The sequence below is a fragment of the Aquarana catesbeiana genome, linkage group LG05 (assembly GCF_042186555.1).
Source record: "Aquarana catesbeiana isolate 2022-GZ linkage group LG05, ASM4218655v1, whole genome shotgun sequence".
In the NCBI taxonomy this organism is placed as follows: domain Eukaryota; kingdom Metazoa; phylum Chordata; class Amphibia; order Anura; family Ranidae; genus Aquarana; species Aquarana catesbeiana.
This window is the reverse complement of record NC_133328.1, coordinates 497,841,704-497,865,508: the sequence shown is the minus strand read 5'-3', so window position 1 is coordinate 497,865,508 and position 23,805 is coordinate 497,841,704. Positions and strand designations below refer to the sequence as shown.

General features: G+C 39.6%; 1 protein-coding gene across 1 annotated transcript in view; it reads left to right on the top strand.

Moving 5' to 3' along the window:
* The window catches only part of LOC141146062 (ethanolaminephosphotransferase 1-like), a 130,608-nt gene that overhangs the window by 49,602 nt on the left and 57,201 nt on the right, over window positions 1-23,805 (top strand). The window contains exons 2-3 of the mRNA XM_073632825.1: window positions 8,857-8,925; window positions 20,774-20,882. Of these exons, the coding sequence (XP_073488926.1) occupies window positions 8,857-8,925; window positions 20,774-20,882 (178 nt within the window). The remainder of the gene's footprint in view (window positions 1-8,856; window positions 8,926-20,773; window positions 20,883-23,805) is intronic.

The window sequence follows — 23,805 nt, the reverse complement described above, 5'->3', positions numbered from 1 at the left end:
AGCAACAATTATTTTTTTCAGATCCTCAGAGAGTTCTATGCCATGAGGTGCCATGTTAAACTTCTAGTGACCAGCATGAGAGAGTGAGAGCGATAACACCAAATTTAACACACCTGCTCCCCATTCACACCTGAGACCTTGTAACACTAACGAGTCACATAAAACCGGGGAGGGAAAATGGCTAATTGGGCCCAATTTGGACACTTTCACTTAACGGTGTACTCACTTTTGTTGCCAGTGGTTTAAACATCAATGGATGTGTGTTGAGTTATTTTGAGGGGACAGCAAATTTACACTGTTATACAAGATGTACACTCACTAATTTACATTGTAGCAAAGTGTCATTTCTTCAGTGTTGTCATATGAAAGATATAATAAAATATTTACAAAAATGTGAGGGGTGTACTCACTTTTGTGAGATACTGTATATGTATGTATATATGTGTGTGTGTATATATATATATATATATATATATATATATATATATATATATATATATATATATACACATGTATAGTGTGCCTTTTTACTGTTGAGCTGTAACTAAGGTGTGTTTAGGGGATTTCTCACCTGAGTCTTGGCTGTTATCCAGAACTCAGTGTTGGCCAGACCTCTTTCTGACAGTTCTAATAGTTCTACCTACATACTGTATAGTAGTTTACAGGGGCAAGATAGACAGTATATGGCAAACTCTGTGGAGCAATTGTAGAAATCAAGGATGTAGGCTTTGCCCTTCGTTGTAAATTCTCTCTGACCATGCTGAACATGTTTGCAGGTGAGGCCGTTGTATTTGTGACACTGGAACATACCTTTGATGGACAAAAACGTCAGGGTTGGTCGTGCAGGAAGTTTTGACGTTTTTAATTTACTTTGGGCAGTTTTGCTCTTTATGTTGCAGGTCCATCTGTAGAAGATCTTGGGTTTCTCTGTAATGGAGGACTTCAGATGAGGGTCCTCTTGGAGTATACTCCAGTGTTTTTTGAGGATACGTTCCATTCTCCTGTTTTAAATGTGGAATTGTGTTGTTAACCTCAAAGAATGAGGTATGCTGTCAGTTTCAGGCTTTATTTGAGTGGAATTTTTATCATGGTAGTTGAGGTACAGTTCAAAGGCCTCCTCTACCAACATAGAGGGGTATACTTTTTCTTCAAACTTTCGTTTAAGAAGGTTTCTTTGGACGGCGTTATCTTAATCACGCGTACAGTTATGTCGGAGTCTGCAGAATTGGCTTTTGGATATGTTAGCTGTCCACCTGGGGTGCTGGCAGCCCTGAAAATGAAGGTAGGAATTCCCTGACGTAGTCCTGTTGTAATTTTTGGCATATATAGTAGTATCTGTGTGGCAGAGCTCTAAGTGTAGGAAAGCCAGGTTGTCTGGATCACAGACATGTGTGAATGAGAGGCCTAGCTGGTTGGAATTATACAGTATGAGATGAACGCTTCTATAAGTGATCTCGGACCATCCCAAATGATGATGATATTGATGTATCGTCCATAATAGACAATATTTTTTGCATACGGATTTTTCCTCCAGATCGAGTGGTTTTCCCAAAAACATATAGCCAGATTGGCATAGCTGGGGGCAAAATTTGCCCCCATGGCTGTGCCCTGGGTTTATAGATTGAACTTGGTGTCAAATTGAAAATAATTATGTGTAAGACAAAAATGGGTGGTGTCTCTAATAAATAGGGCCTGTTTTGTGTTGATGAGAGAATCTTTGTAAAGGAAACATTCAACCGAACGGAGTGCCACTTGATGAGGGATTGAGGTATACAGTGAGGCAATGTCAAGAGAGACCCACAGGTAAGATTCCTTCCAGGAGTAATTCTTCAAAGTACTGAGGGGATGAATGCAGTCTCGGAAGTAGGCCGGTAATTGTTGAGCCAAAGGCTGAAGGTAATGGTTAACATAAATGGAAAAATAGTTGGTAATGCTTTCCATGGCCACTACTTTGGGGCATCCTGAAGGGTTGGTGAAGCTCTTATGGATCTTAGGCAGGTGGTAAAAATATGGTGTGCTATAGCTGTCTCCGAGTGGGAAAGCGACTTCTGTTTTTGAAATGATCCCTTCTTTTGGAGCTCCGTTCACTGGTTGCTTTGCTTCATTAATGAAGCGAGGTTGTGATAATATTCGTATCAGTAGATAGACGTTTAAGGGTTTGTTTTTCCAAGATGATGAGATTGGAACGAATGCTGTGGTCTGAAGCTGGGGAGTTGCACATGCGTTGTAAATTCGAAAGTACCACCTGATAGAAGCTCTGGATGTATAGTCCTTTTACATGTGTTGGATTGAATATGGACTTTGGACGAAGATTACTATGTTGAACTGGAGGAGAAATCGGTGGAAGTTGAGTGAGGAATGGCATGTTATTGGATTCTTCTTCCTCCAAGTCGGTGTACAAGTCTTCAAGAAGAGCTAGGCCAATTGCATTGAGGGGATTTGTCTCCAGAGGGTCTTCAGCGGTGGTGTTGTTAGCAGACTGTGTGGCAAGATTTCCTTTGAAAGCCTGTATGTTGTAATAACGTTTGACTATTAAGCTACGGATGAATTTGTGGAGATCGACAAATAATGTAAAGGGGTTTTGATATGCCTGATTACTACTGCCCTTTGTGAGTTTCCATTTTATAACTTTTTATTAAACCATGTGCCATTCACCATTTACCATTTACTGCACTCAGATAAGAGCTGCAGTGTCTCCATATTTCTTCCTGACTGGCACGCTTCTATAGAGATTACCCAGGGCAAGGATGAAGACTTGAGCACAACGCTGTCTTCAGAGAGCACTGCTTCAGCTGACAGTCTCTCCCCTTGTGTTGTCCCTGTACTGTGCTGATATTACTCTCTCTGCTTGCTCTTTCCTGCTGCCTCCTCCGGCATTTATACTTCCAGTTGCCTCCTAAGGTGGAATCCTTCCAGGCCAGCTATCCTGAGCCCCAGCCCGAGGCAAAACTCCTCCCCAGCAGGGGTCCCTCAAGGGCTACCCACAGCCTCTCCTCAGCACTCCATCTCCATTTTCCACCCGACTCCCCTGCTGGCATGGCTCATGTCTATTTTTGGGATTTTCTCAGTCCCCCTGCCAGCCCATTTCTTTGGGTTGGTTGAGGTTTCCTAAATATTCATGACAGCTCCTCTCGACCTCCACCCACTAGTTCTAGAACATTCTCCAATATTCCAGATACCAGGGAGAAGCACCAGAGAGCTGTCAGGATGAGTCATCCAGCCCTGGCCTCTAGTAACCCTGACCCAGATTCAGTGACTCAGGTTTTAATCCTAGAGCGAGCCAAAACTTTTACCTACACTACTCTTCTAGTAGCACACACTAGAGGGTGCTACATAGATAAAACAAGAAGTGAGGAGAAATCTCTCCAAAGTGAGGTAAATCATCCCTTAGTTGTCACCTCAACAAGGGTCCCTGTTGGAAGATTTCCTCTCTACTACTCTACTGGTGACAACTTGCAGAATTAGCTTTTCTTCTTTAGCATTTCCCACAACTCTAGGTTGCTGGACATGTTCAGGAAATATATATTTCTCAGCTTCCATTCCTCAGGAGCTCAGAGAGGCTGTGATCTGCAAGTGCGTGGTTGCCAACAGTCCCGAATTGCCCGGGACATTCACAAATTGTCCCAAGCTGTTCAGGTGAGGAAGTGTCAGCTGGCGCCTGCCTCCTTCATTGTCATTGGTTGAGATTCATTTGGGGGCGTGGCTAGCCAAGGGGTGATCCTTGGCTGGCCACTCGGGGGTGTTCTCACAACATGCGTTCCACAGGGATGATCGTGCCCGGTCCGTCCCGGTCTGCCTTCTGCTGTGTAAAGGCTGTGTATGAGAACAACAAGGAGGAGAGTGCTGAATTACTTGCAAGGATGTCTATGCACAGGGCGTCACCGTGCCAACCTCCACTTTCTGTCATGCTGGATCTCATATGACAGGTCTGTGATCTCTGTGCTCAGCTAAACTTATTTCCCCAATAATCTCTCCCCTCCTCTCCTGTCCAGATCTTCTATTCTGCTTCTCTTTCACTGCTCCCCGCAATCCTGCTCCAGCCTCACCTTGTCTCTGCTTTCCTCCTCTCCTTCCCCGCCATGCACAATTCCAGCACTGGAATGGCTCTTTCTGTAAGTGGGGACTCTGATGGTAAAGGGGGGCTCTGATGGTAAAGGGGGAATCTGATGGTAGAGGAGGACTCTGATGGTAAAGGAGGGCTCTGATGGTAAATGTGTTTTATTTTTATTTTTTTTAATCCAGCAGTCACTGGACTGTGAGAAATTGGGTTTAAAACTGCAGAGCCCAATTTCTCACAGTCAGGACAGTACTACATGTCAGCTAACAGCACTCTTTTACGTCTATATTTTAGACTTTTAGATGGAAGTAAAAAAAATGCTGTTAGTTGACAAAGATGGTATCTCCTTTTTTTTCATGTAGCACTGTCCTGATTGTGAGAAATTGGGCAGTGCAGATTTAAACCCAATTTCTTACAGTCACTCCTTGCTGACACAATCACTAATGGTCCCTTTCACACGGCGGGTCCCATCAGGTTTGCCTGTCAGTTTTTCAGGCCGACCTGATGGAAAGGTTTATGCATCCCTATGGACAGGCGGATGTGAACAGACTCTATTTAACCACACCCCCTTTAAGCCACACCCAATATTTAGAGTAATTTAAACCATACCCATTTTTCCAGGTCAACCACACCCACAAATCAAATGCCATGCCCCTAGTTTAATATACTACTCCACCTACACTGGCTTTCTGGAAAAAAGTGTCCTTAAAATTTTTTTTTAAATGTTGGCAACTATGCAAGTGAGAGCCCTCCACTGTTAGAACTAACATGGGGCGGCCTTGCCAGAACCTAATAGCATGCAACTTCTCCAGAAGACTAAGCTAATGCAGGAAGCCCTTCCCTGATTGCTAACAGAGTATTGTAGTTCCAGTGGGGTGGCCCTCTGTCCTTGAATCGCTTGAGCTATTCACCATTACCAGATTTTCCTGGACTTCACTATGAGGGATGCTGTGATAATTGTGTTCTGAACTGTTTACTAAAGTAGTGATTTATCCTGACTTTCTGTCATTAGTTGTCTTGGTATAGTTTTCTTAAAGAGACTATGCTATAAAGCCCACCTTTTACCCTTATCGAGTCACAGAGACATTGCTGTAAAGATTCTATATTTGTGCATCTTTCAGGTTTTTGCATCTTTCGTTATTCTTCAGCGTATGTTTGAGTTTTGCCATCCTAAACCTGTTTTGTATTATTGCTCTCAACTTATTAAATTGCAAGTTACAATTACTCCCTGTCTGATCATTCAGCTGATTTTTTATTCTGTTTAAACATGGCATCTAAAAACAGGATTGACCATGTCAGAATGTTAATGGAAGTGGTGTGACAGCAGCGCCCAATAATACTACTCCAAAGGGAAGCAGGCAAGCCCCTGTAATAATGACCCCTTTACTCCTGGTAGGATAAGTGCTGCAACAATTACCCAAGTACACAGGGCCATGTCAGTACATGAATATATGGGTCAAGCGATTATGGAGCCTTATCTAATCACATGGGATCCCACACACTCAGCAGACAAAACTGGCCATTAATCCCTTACAGGGAGAAGCAAACAAAGTTAAGCCTGTACCTGCCAGCATAGGACAGTTAACCTTTTAGAGGAGCATATGATCAAGTAGTAACATTAGGGGACCCCAGGGCCCTCCCTATCGGCAGAAAGCAAAGAGTAGGAGAATCCATTCTGCAATATGCACTGGAACTGCAAGACATGACAGCAGAAATATGCCACAAGGAAAGTGGTCAAGTAGAACGGCTCAGCTGGGGTGATGTGAACAGATGGCTGAAGGAACGATTTCCAGATGGACTGTTGTCTGACTGGGTCAGAGAAATCCTCCAAGAGAAAAATAAGATCAACTCTAACTTGAAGTTCCACAAACTGTTAGGAGCAGCCATATCATATCAGTAGGCAATAAATACAGGCTCAGATAAACCCACGCGATGGTAGGTGGCCATCCAGAAATTGACGGAAGAGATGGCTCAGCTCCAGGAAGAGTTATCATTGAAATTCAGAGTGGAATACTGCTCTTACAGGCAATAAGGGGACCCCCTCATGGAGAAGGCAAACACCACTTTGGACGCAACCAAGTTGGATAAGGTTACGATCCTGGCCACTGCTCCAACTGTAAACGGAAAAAGCTGGTAAACTAAAATTCCCCATGTATGCTGTAGTTGCACGCTTTATGTTGATCTTTGCAAATATTCATATAATATAAGAGCATTGAATACACAAGAGGGTCATGGTATATTATTATGCAAATTTTTGCAGAAAAAAATACAATGGTACAGGGGTTGGACAAAATATGGAAACACTACATGATTTGCAGGTTTGAAAGTGATTACATGTTTTGCGTTGAAAGCGGAAGTGATGTAACATTCTTTTGCTTCTGCTGTATGATGAGACACCTACAGTATATTGTATATTTAATTGAGTATCAGGGGATATTTAAATACAGCTGCTGAGTTTAATTTAATTTTAACTGGCACAGACATATTATATTATATACAATATTTACTTTATACCCACATGTAACGGTGGGAAACAAGAAACTTTTGTGTGAAGTGTTTAAGTGTCAGCTCTTTGGAGTGATCTCTGTAGATTAGAAATTCCCACAAATAGCTTTGAATATTTGAAAATGCCTGTGGAGAATAAAAACCCAGGCCTCTGTATTTTAAATCATGCCCCATGATCATGTGTACAGCGGATAAATGCTTTTTTTTCATATGTATTCACATACATACACTACTGTGCAAACGTTTTAGGCAGGTGTGTCACAATTCTCTAAATTAAGAATGCTTTCAGAAAATCTAAGTTTTAACAGTTTATTTTTTATAAGTTAAAAAAATTGAAAGTAAATGAACAGAAGAGAAATCCATACAAATCAATATTTGGTGTGATCACCCTTTGCCTTTAAAACTGTATAAATTCTTCAAGGCACACTTGCACACAGTTTTTGAAGGAACTCGACAGATATGTTGTGCTAAACATCTTGGAGAACTGACCATAGATCTTCTGTGCATTTAGGCTGCCTCAAATCCTTCTGTCTCTTCATGTAATGCCAGACAGATTGGATGATGTGGAGATCAGGGCTCTGTGGGAGCCAAACCATCACTTCCAGGACTCCTTACTCTTCTTTACACTTAAGATGGTTCTTAAAGAGTAACTGCAGTCTGCTCACATAATTTGTAATAAAAACATCTTTGCCATTCTGAAGCTTCCCTCCAACCACTTTGCATATCATTTTATGTATACTGAGATTCTGTACTTGCCAAATATGTTGCAGAAATCTCCCTCCACTGAGTCTGGCTGCAATCATTTTAACTGTGGGCAGCTGAAGCTGCTGCCTGTTTACTTCCTGGATTTACACAGACACACAGAGACACACCTCCAGCTCTCATTGGTCCTCTTATGACTCACCCCCCTCCCTTCCTGGCAAACTCTCACGAGAGTGAGAGAGAGAGCTGTGCATGATGTCATAAGCCTAGGCTTTTTACCAGACAAGAAACAAGAAGTGGACTGTATAAGGTATTTACTGGCAGAAAAAAATGTTTTACTATCCAAAGTTAAAACAACAAGGGCAGAGGATTTAATAGATGGAAAGATGAAAAAATGACTCACGTTCCGCTTTAATGACATTGGCTGTATGTTTGGGGTAATTTTACTTTTTGCAGAAAAAAATTGGGGCCAATCACACGCCTTCCTGATAGTATGGCATGATGGATAAATATATGCCTGTATTTCTCAGCATTGAAGACACCAATGATTCTGACCAAATCTCCAACTCCATTTGCAGAAATGCAGCCCCAAACTTGCAAGGACCTTCACCATGCTTTACTGTTGCTTGCAGACACTGATTAATGTACCGCTCTCCAGCCCTTCAGCAAACAAACTGCCTCCTGCTACAGCAAAATATTTCAAATTTAGACTCATCAGTTCAGAACACCTGCTGCCATTTTTCTGCACCCAAGTTCCTATGTTTTAATGCATAGTTGAGTCGCTTAGCCTTGTTTCCATATCAGAGGTATGGCTTTTTGGAGTAGATGGGTATACCAGGGTCCCACTGGTTTCTGACAATTTTGTGCAGATGGTACTGCTGGACATCTTTCGATGTTGAAGGGAAGTAAGCATGGTGTGTCTTTCATATGCTACATTAAGTTTCCTTGGCTGAGCACTGCATCTATGGTTCTCAACATTGTCCATTTCTTTGTGCTTCTTCAAAAGAGCTTGAGCTGCAGATCTTGAAACCTCATCTGCTTTGAAATCTTTGCCTGGAAGAGACTCTTGCCAATACAGTACAACTACCTTGTGTCTTGTTGCTGTCTTCAGGCTTGCCAAGGTGCATGACTTGTGACATGAAACTGTCTTCCACAATCTCACCTTAGTAGCAGAGTTTGGATGTTCCTCACCAAGTTATAAGCTTCCTACGCAGCTGTTTCTGTTTCAGTTAATGACAGTGCTTCAACCTACATATGAAATTGATGATCATTAGCAGCTGCTTGGTATAATTGATTGATTATAACCTGACTCTAACCCTACAAAATCCCTGACTTTGTGCAAGTGTACAAAGGGTGCAAGTGTAAGAACTGATGCAGGTTTTAGGCCAAAGGGTAGTCACACCAAATATTGATTTGACTTTGCATTTTGTAAAGTGATAAAAAATAAACAATTAAAATATACATTATGAAACCATTATTACTTTACAGCATTTCTTCACACCTGTCTAAAATTTCTGCACAGTACTGTACACACACACAGTCATGCTTTTAAGTTATAATGTAACAATGTCAATTCTTTTTCTCCTTTTCAGTATAGTGCAGTGGACACAAACCCTTTATCTGTATATGTAATGCAACATGTGTGGAACAAAATTGTACAGGTAAGACTATATTTTTCTTGAATACATGGCTGATTTCTGACATGGCTTGATAAAATAATATCCATGAAAAATATTTAAATATTAGAGAGCATAATTGCCCATCAAAATGTCCAGTACAAAGACTTAGCTGCCCACGGCAGCCAATGAGAGTTTATTTTTTCGTTTCGTATTCTACCTTTGCTCTCTTTCTCTTGGTGTCATATGTATTGAACTTCCTTTTTGTTCACCTAAAAATTACTGGCGGCCACTGGTCACATTTCACATTATTGCCTGAGAACTACGCCCAGAGGTGAAATATCTGCCCACCACAATTCTTGCCTAGGCCAGAATGACATGTGTCTTGTCCTGAAGCCTCCTGGGGCACTTGCATCATGACAGCTGATCACATGATGTAAGCAGAAGCCAGTAATTCGTCTTTTTTTTTACCTCATGCTAACATCGTTAGGAGAAAACAACAAGCCGATTACCGACTTCTGTAAAAGGGACATCAGTCCACACAGTGCTCCTAACCAGTGCCCACCAGTGCGACCTACCAGTGCCCATCAGTACTGCTAACTAGTGCCACCTACCAGAACCCATCAGTACTGCTAACCAGTGCCCCCCAGTGCCACCTATCAGTACCACCTATCAATGCCCATCAGTGCTGCCCATCAGTGCCTCATAATCAGTGCTGCCTATTAGTGCCACCTACCAGTGCCACCTATCAGTGCCGCCTATCAGTGCCACCTACATTATCAGTGCCCTTCAGTGCCACCTATCAGTGCAGCCTCATCAGTGCCTCCTGATCAGTGCCCATCAGTACCATCCATCAGTGCTGCCTTATCAGTGCCCATTAGTGCAGCCTATCAAATGTACACACAGGGTACCACCGCTCTAACTGTGAAAATCTCCAAATATGCATGTTGGTTACTGATACCTTCTGTCCGGGTGCCAGGTTCAGACGACCTCTCACTCGTCACAAACTCGGAATATGGATATATGGAACCCGCACTCTGGAATCCATCCAAAGTCTTTATTCGATAATCACAAAGTACAGAGTAACTGCTAACATGTTTTGGCAAAGAGCCTTGTTCACAGCATAGTTACCCACATAACCAGCACCAACATATATACAAAAAGAGACTCAAACCACTCCCATTCATTAGTCAATGCAATTAGCTGTAGATGAGACTCTCTGAAAGTAAAAAGCTTTTTCTGCATAGATTTAAAATGCATTTAAACATTGACACAATAGACATGAAAAAAACAATGCTAATAATCATCATAGATTATTGTACATGAATTCTGTGATTAAAAATTCTGAATAAAAAACATTAAACTATTTGTGGGTCAAAACTAAGATTTCAGGAAAAGTACTAAAAATGAGAGCATATGAATATAGATTAGAAAATTACGCATCCAACCTATTAGATATGGTTGTTAATGTAAAAATACATCAACATCATATCTAAAATTCATTTCTGGCGGCATTCTCGTTTTTAAGTTAAAAATCCACCAAACTTCTCTCTCTAATAGTTTGCGGTGGGTGTCTCCCCCTCTAGGTGGATTTTTTACACTCACTAGGCCATACAAATTGAAGGAGGACATATTACCATAATGCACATATTTATTTTATTATTATTATTATTATTATTATACAGGATTTATATAGCACCGACAGTTTGCGCAGCGCTTTACAACATTAGGGCAGACAGTACAATTACAATACAATTCAATACAGGGGGAAATCAGAGAGCCCTGCTCGTTAGAGCTTACAATCTAGGAGGGAGGGTCAAGTTATACAAAAGGGTAATAGCTGTGGGGGGTGAGCTGATGGAGAAAATAAAAGAACAGTTGTTAAATGGGGGCAGGATAGGCTTCTCTGAAGAGGAAAGTTTTCAGGGATCGCCTAAAAGTGGATACATTTAGAGACAGTCTGACAGATTGGGGTAGGAAATTCCAGAGGATGGGCGAGGCTCGGGAGAAGTCCTGGAGGCGGATATGGGAGGATGTGATGAGGGAGCAAGAGAGCAGGAGGTTTTGAGAGGAATGAAGAAGACGATTAGGTTGGTATTTTGAGACTAGGCTAATGATGTAGCTGGGGGCAGAGTTGTGGATGGCTTTGTAACTTATTGTAAGTATTTTGAATTTAATTTGTTTGGCGAGTGGCAGGCAATGGAGGGATTGGCAGGGAGGGGTAGCAGACACTGAGCGGTTTGTAAGGTGGATGAGTCTGTTTAGATATATTCGATAAACCCTTATCATTCTGATATGAAGCTCCATGAAATTGTTCGCTCACCCGTGTCCCAAGAGATCTGATTGTGCAGCCCACATACTGCAGACTGCACAAAGTACACTCTATTGCATAAACTAGTTGGAGGAACCACAGTTTATGTAGTCCCGCAGAAAAAACTCCTTTCTTGTAGCACAAAATTATCCTGTTTTTGATTTTTTTTGCTATGTTTGTGGCAGAAACGACATGTGTTGGTGCCACAGGCATATGATCCATTGGCACTTAACCATGTCTTCTCCACACCTTTGGACAAAAACAAGCTGGGTGACAACATTCCTCCGAAAGTTTTAGCCTGACGGCTGGAAAATCGACACCATCTCTTTAAAAATGGAGAAAGATCACAATCCGTGGACAAGATAGGTAGATGTTTTTTAATGATATCCTTAATTGTATTCAATTCTCCTGAACAGGTGGTAACAAAAGTAAGAATATCTTGGCCGTCAGGTTTACCTTTTTTATGGGATTTGTCTTTTTATAACGTGGATCTATCCTTGTCTGCAGCTGTGGCTATTGCTCTGTTAACTTTCATGGAGCTTCATATCAGAATGATAAGGGTTTATCAAATGTATCTAAACATTTTAAATATGTGCATCATGGTAATATGTCCTCCTTCACTTTTTATGGCCTAGAGAGAGTAAAAAATCCACCTAGAGGGGGAGACACCCACCGCAAGCTATTAGAGAGAGAAGTTTGGTGGATTTTTTCCTTGTCAAAAGAAGTTTATTGAGTATACAATGTTATAAAGATACATAAAGTAAGTTTACAAGGATCTATAAAGTAAGCTCATTGTTTTACAGTAGGGTTTATATAGGTAAATATCATGAAATTTCAAACATTAAACATTGGGTTCACGTAAATTAAAGATATATATCATTTCCTTAGTTACTTTTGTAGGTATTTAAATGATTTATACCTACTATACATATTGTTTACAAGTAGAGTGTATATAGGTCAAATAAATTCTGATAATGAGCTTTAATCGTAAGGTGGAGAAAAGGAAAGTACGGAAGGCTTTGGTCCTTTTTTGAGGGACATTTATTCCCTGAACATTCAGGGAAAGTATATTCAGTGGTGCCATGGCAACAGATCAAATAGTTTTGACTTACTTTTTGTTATGCAGAGCTGACTGCGCAGATCAACCTGTGTGGACTGAAGAGATGAATAGATAGAAAAGAAACCAGTGAATTCTGGAGTAAAGAGTAAACAAAAAACATATGAGATTAGATGATACATTGTATAAATTATTTTTTGCAAGTAATCACAATATACCCGTGAAAGAGAATAAATATCTCTCTCAGGGGAATAAGTGCCTTCGTCACACTCCCACATAATATGGTTGGGAGGATGAGGAGGGCTAATGGGGGTACACGGATCTTCCGCTTACAGGAGAGAAGTGCTATGTCAAAAGACATCAAAATGATGTTTCATTAATTGGAGTGCAGAATATAGTTTTTGTTGAAATTATTTATTCCAGGGTGGTTGTATATGGTTATTCTTGCCCTAGGCTAAATAATTCAGTTAGAAAGGTACTGTTAATAACTTTGGTATTGATGAAGATAGTTTGAATTATTTTGGGATTTTAACCCTTTTAGAGTAAACAATTACATATTTTATTCATATGTAACTGTTTAGATATGTAAACTCATAAAATTGAAGTTGTATTGCTTCAGATTAGAATAAACAAAAACATAATTCTAGGAACTAGTTAGGTAATAATATATTTGTTTTAAGAAAAGAAAGAAAAAGCTTCCATTACTTCTGGATTATTGAACATATTTGTTCTAAAAAGTAATAAATCTATTGTTATTACCTGATAATACATAACTGAACAAGAATTTCCTTATTTCACTTATATATTCTAAGGCTATATGAATCAGAAGTAATAAGAAATATAACTGGAATGTAACATGATCCCACACAGTGTGTGACTATCAGAATGCAGTTACATTCAGTTATAAATACAGGTTTTTTATAGAGAACCATCTCTTAGTATAATAAATGAAGAGATATCAGGAATTAGGATGTCAGTCCATTGAAACTTCTTGGTCCATGGATGATGTGGCATAACGGCCTCTTTTGTGAGAATGATGATTCCCATTTTGTTCTGAAATTTTCTGAGTGCTGCCTGAAGGTGAAGATGATGCCATTCTTCTGCGTGTGGGAGAGTTGCTGCTTGTGGGTTCTGTCAGATTTAATTTTAAAAAGGTTAGTTGTAGTTCATCTGCTGATCTGCTTCTGTAAATTGTACCTTGGTAGTTAAATCTGACTGAAAAGGGGAAGCCCCATTGATACATAATGTTGTGGCGTTGCAGTTCCATTAGTTGGGGTTTCATGGATCGTCTTTTAGTAATAGTAAGTTGGGATAGGTCAGCAAAAATTTGATAATTGTGTCCTTGAAAATTAAGTTCCTTTTTTTCTCTTGCAGCAATTAGTATTTGTTCTTTCGTTCTGTAATAATGAAATTTTGTGATTATATCACATGGGGGTCCATCTTTCTTTTTGGCTGTGAGGGCTCTGTGTACTCTGTCCAGTTCTAAATGTTCAATAGGGATATATGGCTTTAGTTCTTGTAATAGAGCAGTAATAGTAGATTGCAGGTCTGTCATAGTTTCAGGTATTCCCCTTATGCGCAAGTTTGAACGTCTGGCTCTATTTTCGTAATCTTCGAGCTTAGTTTGAAGTATTAAATTCTCTTCTTTTAATTGTTCCAATTCTGTTATATTTTCTTGGGTTGTAATTTCAATTTCATCCATTTTTATTTCTAGGGCTGCGGTGCGGTTTCCCAGCTCTCTTATTTCTTTGGTTAGGCTTTTTGTTATTTGGTCTGAGGTTTGTTTTAAAGCCTTATGAAGCATCTTTTCAAATTGTAATAATATTACTGGGGATGCTGAGGAGGCTTGTGGAGATGTTTGTGAGAGGATTTGTTCTGTATCTGACTCAAATGGAGAGTCTTGCTGTGACATTTTCTGTCTGTGAGAGCGCCCTGATGCTGTATCTTGTGAGGTGACTGGAGCTGCTTTAGTTGCAGTGAGTGCCTGTGAGCTCTTTGTGAGGTGATTTTTATTTCTGCCACGGTTTCCTCCCAGTACCATATTTCCTGGCCAAACTTTCACAGTTTGTTCCCTGGGGCAAAAAGGTTCAAATGGATACCTTTTGAGCCTGCAGGCTCCGCTTTGTCCTTCTCTTCTCTCCTCAGCGGTGCGGAGCTCTAACAATGCATGTCTGCTCCGCTAGGCTCCACCCATCTCCCTCGTTTGGTGGATTTTTTAACTTAAACGAGAATGCAGACAGGAATGAATTTTAGATATGATGTTGATTTATTTTTATGTTAACAACCACATCTAATAGGTTGGATGTGTAATTTTCTCATCTATATATTAATATGCCCTCATTTTCCCTCAATATCTCTCTCTGTGAATCAGTTCTTTTCCTGAAATCTTAGTTTTGACCCACAAATAGTTTAATGGTTTTTATTCAGATTTTTAAACCACAGAATTCATGTACAATAATCTATGATGATTATTATCATTGTTTTTTCATGTCTATTGTGTCAATGTATAAATGCATTTCAAATCTATGCAAACAGGTTTGTAGCGCTGGCAGATTTTCAATCTACCGCTGATAGGTAAATCTTGTGGGTTACTTATTATAGGAAGTTAGATTTGCCTCTGTTCCAGCTTGGCTGAGTTGCATGTAGTTCCACACTGTGCCAGTGGGTGTCGTTGTCGCCATGGGCCAGTGTTGGAAAAGCAACGTGTTGAAGCGTATGAGTGCTCCTCTGTCCCGGGGACAATTCGGTGGAGGTGGTCCTCCGAGTTGCATTCTGGGAGAGGGTATTTATGGGACAGACGCCATATTTTGGGGTTCGTTTTCAGCCACCTGCTGGCCCTCCTGGCCGACAGGTATTAGAGCTGCACGATTCTGGCTCAAATAAGAATCACAATTTTTTTGCTTAGAGGATAGATCATGATTCTCTCGCAATTCTCACGGCGTAACATCATCTTTCACATTAAAACAAAAAAAATTGGGCTAACTTTACTGTTTTTTTTTTTTTTTTTTATTTATTGAAGTGTATTTTTCCCCAAAAAATTGCATTTGAAAGACCGCTGGGCAAATACAGTGTGACATAAAATATTGCCATTTTATTCCCTAGGTTCTTTGCTAAAATATATATATGTTTTCTGTCACTTGTTAAAATTAATATCTTTTGCTAAATAAATTACTTGGAACCCCCAAACATAATATAAATATAAATATATATATATATATATATATATATATATATATATATATATATATATATATATATATATAATGTTTGGGGGTTCCAAGTAATTTTTTTAGCAAAAAATATTGATTTTAACTTAAGAAGTGACAGAAAAAGATTTAGACTTTAAGTGGTTAAACTTCCTGCATTTACACTTGTTTAAAACTTGGCAGATTGCCCCTTATTTGTTTACACAGAGGAGTTCTATCCCTTTGATCTAAGAAGAAAGTTAGTTACAATGTTTCAAGTTCTAAACTGGGCAGACTGGCCAGATGCTTTCTTTTGACAGCTGAGTGAGCAGGTAATTTCTCCACTTGTTTATATGAAAGAATCAGCAAACTCAGCAGGACAGATCGTCAGAGGGGGTGAATCGAGATCATGATTTTTTTAATGATTAATTGTGCAGCTCTAACAGGTATGTGTTAAGAGTACCACCTCGTGGTCCACCGTTCCGGAGGCCCACGTCGCTGTGGCGTGTGGGTGGGCCCAGAAGCCTGTCTGGGGCCTACCACAGCAGCAGAGGAATGGTCCTGAGCTGTCTATCCTGAGTGAAGAAGCTGGACAACCGAGAAGATCCCACGGGAGGGCCCATCATGGAAGGATCATGCGTAGTGCTGGTCTGGAGAGGGGCCTGGTGACTCGGTTGGAGGACATATCCTGAAGTAGTCTTACTGCATAGTACTGCCGGGTTGGCTTAAAGGTTCAAGTCCTGTGTCTGACATTCATTGCAAACCAATACATCCTGTGGCAGAGGATCGTACGGGTTTCATTCCAAACAAGTCTGTGGCAGAGACTTTTGTTCGTGCTGCGTACTGGCTGCTAGGCAAGTGAGAGATGTCTATCCAGGCGAGAAAGGATTAGATCCTACAAAAAAGGGGAGACTATTCAACTACAAGTGTTCAATTGCAAAGAATGTTCTGAAGAATACTACCGAAAGGTATTTGAGCTTCCCTGCAGCTTTCCTTCTGCCTCTTTCCTGCTACTTCTTTTGTTTGTTCATTAAAGCATTGGAAAAATATACTCGAGTGTTCAGTGCTTGTATCGCCCAGAGGTAAACTCAACGGTACCCTAGACCCGGTGCCAGTGAAACAGGGGTGTCGAAAGTGAAGGTAACAGCCGCTTTAAACCAGCAGCTCCACCGAGAGTTATTGCTACAGGTTTTTTTTACCTTCAGTACAATGGTTCATACAATGGTTCTCAGCTACAGCTAATTGCATTGACTAATGAATGGGAGTGGTTCGAGTCTCTTTTTGTATATATGTTGGTGCTAGTTATGTGGGTAACTATGCTGTGAACAAGGCTCTTCGCCGAAACATGTTAGCAGTTACTCTGTACTTGGTGATTATCAAATAAAGAATTTGGATAGATTCCAGAGTGCGGGTTCTTTCCATATATCCATAGTACAGCCTATCAGTGTCCATCAGTGAAGGAGAAAAATAGCAAACTATGAAAACAGTTTTTTTTTGTTTCTCTCGCAAAAAATAAAAAAAAACCCAGTGGTAATTAAATACCACCAAAAGAAAACTGTATTTGTGTGAATTTTTTTTTTTTTAAATTTCACATAGGTATAGTGTAGCATGACCGCGCAATTGTAATTTAAAGAGTGACAGAGCTGAAAGCTGAAAATTGGCCTGGGCAGAAAGGAGGTGTATGTGCCCAGTAAGCAAGTGGTTAAAATAATATTAAATAAAAACAAAAAATGGTTTTGCAAATAGCAGCCCCTATCCTCCTCTTCTTGGGTCCCCACCTGCACTCTGGGCTCTTCTCCCCTGCTAAATGCCCACATAGCAAGCTGCTTGCTATGGGTCACTCGTGGAGGCCCACTCCCAAGCCCTGCACTGTGTATCCATTGACACACAGAAAAGGGATCAGCCTCACCCCCTGCTCTCTCCTCACTGGCTGTGATTGACATCAGTGGGAGCCAATGTCTGAGCCAACGAGGAGGGAGAGAACAGCTGCTCTCGTGCACATCTCTGGGTCAGCATCAGGCTCAGGTAAGTATAAGGGAGGTTGGGGGGGACAGGGGAGCTGCACACTGAAGGCTTTTTAACCTACATGCATAGAATGCATGAAGGTAGAAAACCTTCAATCTCTAGAAGCACTTTAATCGCCCCTGCCAGTACTAAGTGGTTTGTCTGTGATTTGTGCTGTGAAAAACAACAGACTTGCTGGCAGGATTAGCAGATGAAAATAGAAGAAAAGAACGCCTAAAAAAAAGGCAATGAATGCAGCCATCACATCTAAGAATTGGTAAGCTGAGATATAATAACTATTTGCTTTTGGGCCTAATACTGTTTTAAGGCTTGACATATATGGTATCGTTTTACTCTACACAGTCTTATCTTTTTAAGTTGCAAATAAAAAAGTTAATTTAAAGTGTTTGTGTGCAAAAACTAGTTTTTGTGTGTTTTCATTGCAAAATACATAGGTCTGCAAAACTGTTGCACAAAACTCGTGCAGCATAAAATATTGCTACTATCAATTTTTATTTGACAGGTTTTCTGCTTTCAGAAAATATGATGTTTAAGAGTTTAGAATAATTTTTCTAGCCTAAAACACTCATTTGAATGTGTGTGAATAAATTCAACATACAGTGCCTTAGAAAAAGTATTCATACCTCTTAAAATTTTCCATATTTTGTCATGTTACAACCAAAAACGTAAATATATTTTATTGGGATTGTATGTGATAGACCAACACAAAGTGGCACATAATTGTGAAGTGGAAGGAAATGATAAATGGTTTTCATTTTTTTTTTTAATAAATATCTGAAAAGTGTGGCGTGCATTTGTATTCAGCCCCCTTTACTCTGATACCCCTAACTAAAATCTATTGGAACCAATTGCCTTCAGAAGTCACCTAATTAGTAAATAGAGTCCACCTGTGTGTAATTTAACTACTTAAGGACCGAGCCTCTTTTTGAGATGTGTTGTTTTTTTGCTAGAAAATTACTTAGAACCCCCAAACATTATACATTTTTTTCTAGCACCCTAGAGAATAAAATGGCAGTCATTGCAATACTTTCTGTCACATCGTATTTGCGCAGTGGTCTTACAAGCGCACTTTTTGGGGAAAAAATAAAATTTTTGGAATTAAAAAATAAGACAGCAGTAAAGTTAGCCCATTTTTTTTTATATTGTGAAGGATAATGTTACGCCGAGTAAATTGATACGCAACATGTCATGCTTCAAAATTGCGCCCGATCGTGGAATGGCGACAAACTTTTACCTTTAAAAATCTCCATAGGCGACGTTTAAAAAATTCTACAGGTTGCATGTTTTGAGTTACAGAGGAGGTCTAGGGCTAGAATTATTGCTCTCGCTCTACCAATCACGGCAAAACCTCACATGTGTGGTTTGAACACCGTTTTCATATGCGGGCGTTACTCACGTAAGCGTTCACTTCTGCACACAAGCTCAGCAGCATGGGGCGTGTATAAAAAAAAAAAATGTTCTTATTTATTTTACCTTTTATTTTTACACTGTTTTAAAAAAAAAATGTGTCACTTTTATTCCTATTACAAGAAATGTAAACATCCCTTGTAATAGAAAAAAAGCATGACAGGACCTCTTAAATATGAGATCTGGGGTCAAAAAGACCTCAGATCTCATATTTACACTAAAATGCAGTAAAAAAAAAAAAATAATTGGGCAGAAGTGACATTTTGATCTCGCTTCCACCCTGCATTGTTATGGAGACGGGTGGGGGCCATCTTCCCCTCACTCATCTCTGTGCCCAGCAAGGGTGAAGATCCGATCGCCTTCACCTCTGCCGATGGCTCTGGTAAGCGGCAGAGGGCACCGGAGCGCGGCGGGAGAGGGGGCCTCTCCCGCCACCGATAAAAGGGATCTTGTGGCGAATTAGCCACAGAGACCACTCTTATCGGAAAGCGGACCGCCGGCCGAAGAAGAGGATACCGGGGTAATGGCAGCTAGCTAACGATATTCCTCTTCAAACTTAGGACGTATATCGACGTGCGGCGGTCTGTAAGTGGTTAATCTCAGTATAAATACAGCTGTTCTGTGAAGCCCTCATGGGTTTGTTAGAGAACCTTAGTGAACAAACCACATCCTGAAGGCCAAGAAACACACCAGACAAGTCAGAGATAAAGTTGTGGAGAAGTTTAAAGCAGGGTTAGGACTGTAAAATCCATCATCTGAAAATGGAAAGAGTATGGCACAACTGCAAACCTACCAAGACATGGCCACCCACCTAAACTGACAGGCCGGGCAAGGAGAGCATTAATCAGAGAAGCAGACAAGAGGCCCATGGTAACTCTGGAGGAGCTGCAGAGATCCACAGCTCAAGTGGGAGAATCTGTCCACAGGACAACTATTAGTTGTGAACTCCACACATCTAGTCTTTATGGAAGAGTGGCAAGAAGAAAGTCACTGTTGAAAGAAAGCCTTAAGAAGTCCTATTTGCAGTTTGCGAGAAGCCATGTGAGGGACACAGCAAACATGTGGAAGAAGGTGCTCTGGTCAGATGAGACCAAAATTGAACTTTTTGGCCTAAAAGCAAAACGAACACTGAACATCACCCTGAACACACCATCCCCACCCTGAAACATGGTGGTGACATCATGTTGTGGGGATGCTTTTCTTCAGCAGGGACAGGGAAGCTGGTCAGAGTTGATGGGAAGATGGATGGAGCAAAATACAGAGCATCTTAGAAAAAAACCTCTTAGAGTCTGCAAAAGACTTGAGGTTGGGGCAGAGGTTCACCTTCCAGCAGGATAACGACCCTAAACATACAGCCAAATCTACAATGGAATGGTTTAGATCAAAGTATATTCATGTGTTAGAATGGCCCAGTCAAAGTCCATACCTAAATCCAATTGAGAATATGTGGCAAGACTTGAAAGTTGCTGTTCACAGACGCTCTCCATCCACAGACATCCCCAAAAAGACTTGCAGCTGTAATTTCAGCGAAAGGAGGTTCTACAAAGTATTGACTCAGGGGGGCTGAATACAAATTCATGCCACAGTTTTCAGATATTTACTTGTAAAAAGTTTTGATAAGCATTTATCATTTTCCTTCCATTTCATAATTATGTGCCACTTTGTGTTGGTCTATCACATAAAATCCCAATAAAATACATTTACGTTTTTGGTTGTAACATGACAAAATGTGGAAAATTTAAAGGGGCATGAATATGCTTTCAAGACACTGTATTTGCTAGTTTTTCCAGGGGAAAATGTAAGAGGGGGTTAAAGTTAAGTTTTCTTATTAAATATTATTTTCTTTAGGGATAGAACTAAGAAATATAATAATATGCATATAATTGTTTTCACCTTTCTTTTTTTTAGATAGTGCCTCTTTGGATTGCTCCAAATATATTAACTTTTTCTGGATTTTTGATGATATTATTTAATTATATTTTATTATGTTTTTATGATTGGGATTATACAGCGTCAGGTAATATTATCTCTCACACATTATAAATGGTCTTTGCATCTATGCTTTTTCTTCTTACTATTGCTTTTTGTGCTTATATTTTGAGATGTTTCTTCCTTTAAGTTAAGAATTATAGAGATATTTAAAATTCAGAAAAACATTATTTTAACTAGATGAAATAAAATTAATACCAAGGGGCCATTAAAAAAATTATAATAAAGTGTCTCTTTCACTAAAAGTGAAGGTTCACTTTGCTGCCACAAAACTTAGCTTTAAAAAAAAAAAAAAAAAAAAACTTAAAAAATAAAGCCCCCCCCCTTCTTTAATCCTTTTGCAGTCTACCACCACTCCTAGTTTAAAGATGACACAATGAAGAGGGACACTTCTCACGCATTAAACACATGTAAAACAGTAAGTCAAAAAGGACAATTGCAATTTATATTTCTTTATAAAAATATTTATTCTGTCAATGTTGTAACATGTGACTTTCTGGTTATAATAAGCAACTTATATTTTGTGCCTCTTTAAAATACAAAAAGATAAAGATTATACAAAATAAATAAAGCAATGCCATTGTGCGTCACTGCTGACTCCTGGGTAAGCTGGAAACTTGAAAAATCTCATAAGTGCACTGCTGATATGGACTGAAGCACATTGTTACTAAATTTTAAGCTTTCCTGTGAGGTGCCTCAGAAACCAGTCCAAGGTAAGTATTTTTTAGTTTGTTTTGTCAAAACTTTATTTTTAGGGCTTTTTAAGCAATTTGTATTTTGGGGATGGGAACTGGCTGTAAAGTGGACCTTCCTTGTTCATGGAAGGTCAACTTTAAGTTGTTGCCCAGAGGCAGATTGGGTTAAGGTCTGTGGGGGGCCTCTAGACAAACATTTTGTGGAAGCCTCATACAAAATGTAAACCCCCTTCTCCACACAGACATACTGTATACATGCTGATACACATTACCAAGTACCTAGTCTCTAGCTATTGAAACAACAATCACTGACCATAATGTAAAGGAAAACATTAATTTCAATGGCCATGAGACTTTCTGTGAAGAGGTATTAAGAAGATCTTGGAGGAGCAGGGATATATGTATATATTTCTCTGAGGAGCTTCTGGTTTGGAGATAGGACATTTATAGGATACAATACTAAAATTACAGTTATCCTGTAAATCTGTACACATTATGTACTAGTGCACATTCTAATCCCAGCTATGTTGCTAACTTATAAAATAATTGCTGTATCCGGGCTGGCCATGTTTGGTCTTATACACAAATATGTTTTTGTGTGCTTCATATGTCCAGGCTGATTTTTATTCCCAGTCTGGCCTTGGCTGCTGATCATATAGTATAGAAAGTACTTTCAAATTATGGTTTGCAGCTGTCTGGAACCATTATGAGTTCTTTTTTGGTATGACAATGAGGTAGAAAATGTCAGCCCATGATGTAGCTATTTATTCTGTGGTTAGCTCTGTAAACACTTATACTTGATACACAACAATGTTCCAGTTGTGACTCCCTGTTTCTGTGTGTAGTTAGTAGTATTCTTTTTTTTTTTAACTTTATGCGTGATTTTACAGCCTGACTATTTCGCCTGACTATTTCAGGCTATTTGTAGAAAAAAAAAGCTGAATTAACTTTTTTTTTCACTGTTCTTCTACTTTTGTGCCAATTCCGTCATGGCAGCCAAAACACAGAGCGTGTACTCAGCTAAAAATAATATAAGAATGATGCAAAAAAGCATACAAATGTAATCTCAAGGGAATGCATAATGATTTTGCATACAGTATATTTTCTTTATAGTATTTTATAGTTAGCAATAAAAAGTGTAGTTATTGCATATTAATATTTCTGAATATTTAATGTTTTTTGAATATTGAATGTTTCATGTTCTTCTCATTCACCCAGGGATGTTCTGATTTTCCTTGTTTTTAGCAAACATTTACACACACATGGGAATGAACTGACGAAGCGACTCATGACTTTTCCTTCCTACCTGTTAATGCACTCCAAAATAAGTTTTAAGTTTTTAAGTCTGAAAGTAAACAGTTTTTGCTCCTTATTTACATTGTTCGGGATTCTCTATGAATCCTGTGTTATCGGTGCATCCTGTCTAGTGTTTATTTGTGAACCACAGTTTTTTTTTAGGATACCTCAATAACATTTCCAAAATACTCCACTTTTTAACCAATGAAACCACCAAGATACTAATTCACTCACTTGTTTTCCCTCCTCTCGACTACTGCAGATCCCTCCTCTTTGATTTACCTCTACACAGGCTATCCACCCTTCAGTCTAATATGAATGCTGCTGCCAGACTCATCCACCTTACCAACCACTCAGGATCTGCCAACCCTCCCTGCCAATCCCCCCACTTGTTACCAGTCGCCCAAAAATGAAATTCAAATAAAAAAAAAACTTCAAAGCCACCCACAACTCTATCCCCAGGTACATTACGAACCTTGTCTTGAAATATTAATCAAACTATCCTTTTTGCTCTTTCTAGGACTTCCTGCTCTCTAGCTCTTTTGTCGCCTTTTCCCATGCTCACCTCTTGGACTTCCCCAGAGCACCCTTTCCTCTAGAACTATGTACTCACAGCTGTACCTCTTCTACTCTGTCTGCTTTTTAGGCAATCCCTGAAAACTAATTTCTTCAAGTAAGCCTATCCCGCCTCTAGCTAACAACTCATCCCCACATGGTTACAACCTGTTGTATCATTTACCTTTCCCCCTTAGGTTGTAAGCTTCCATGAGCAGTGCCCTCCTATCCCTCTGATCTTGAATTGTATTGTAACTGCACTGCCTATAATTATTTTGGAAAGCACTGCACAAACTGTTGGCCCTGTGCGAATTGTATATAATATTAATTGTAAAAATGCATAAAGCATTCAAATTTTTTAACAAATTAAAAATCTCTAAACCATAACAAAAACCATTTTTTTCA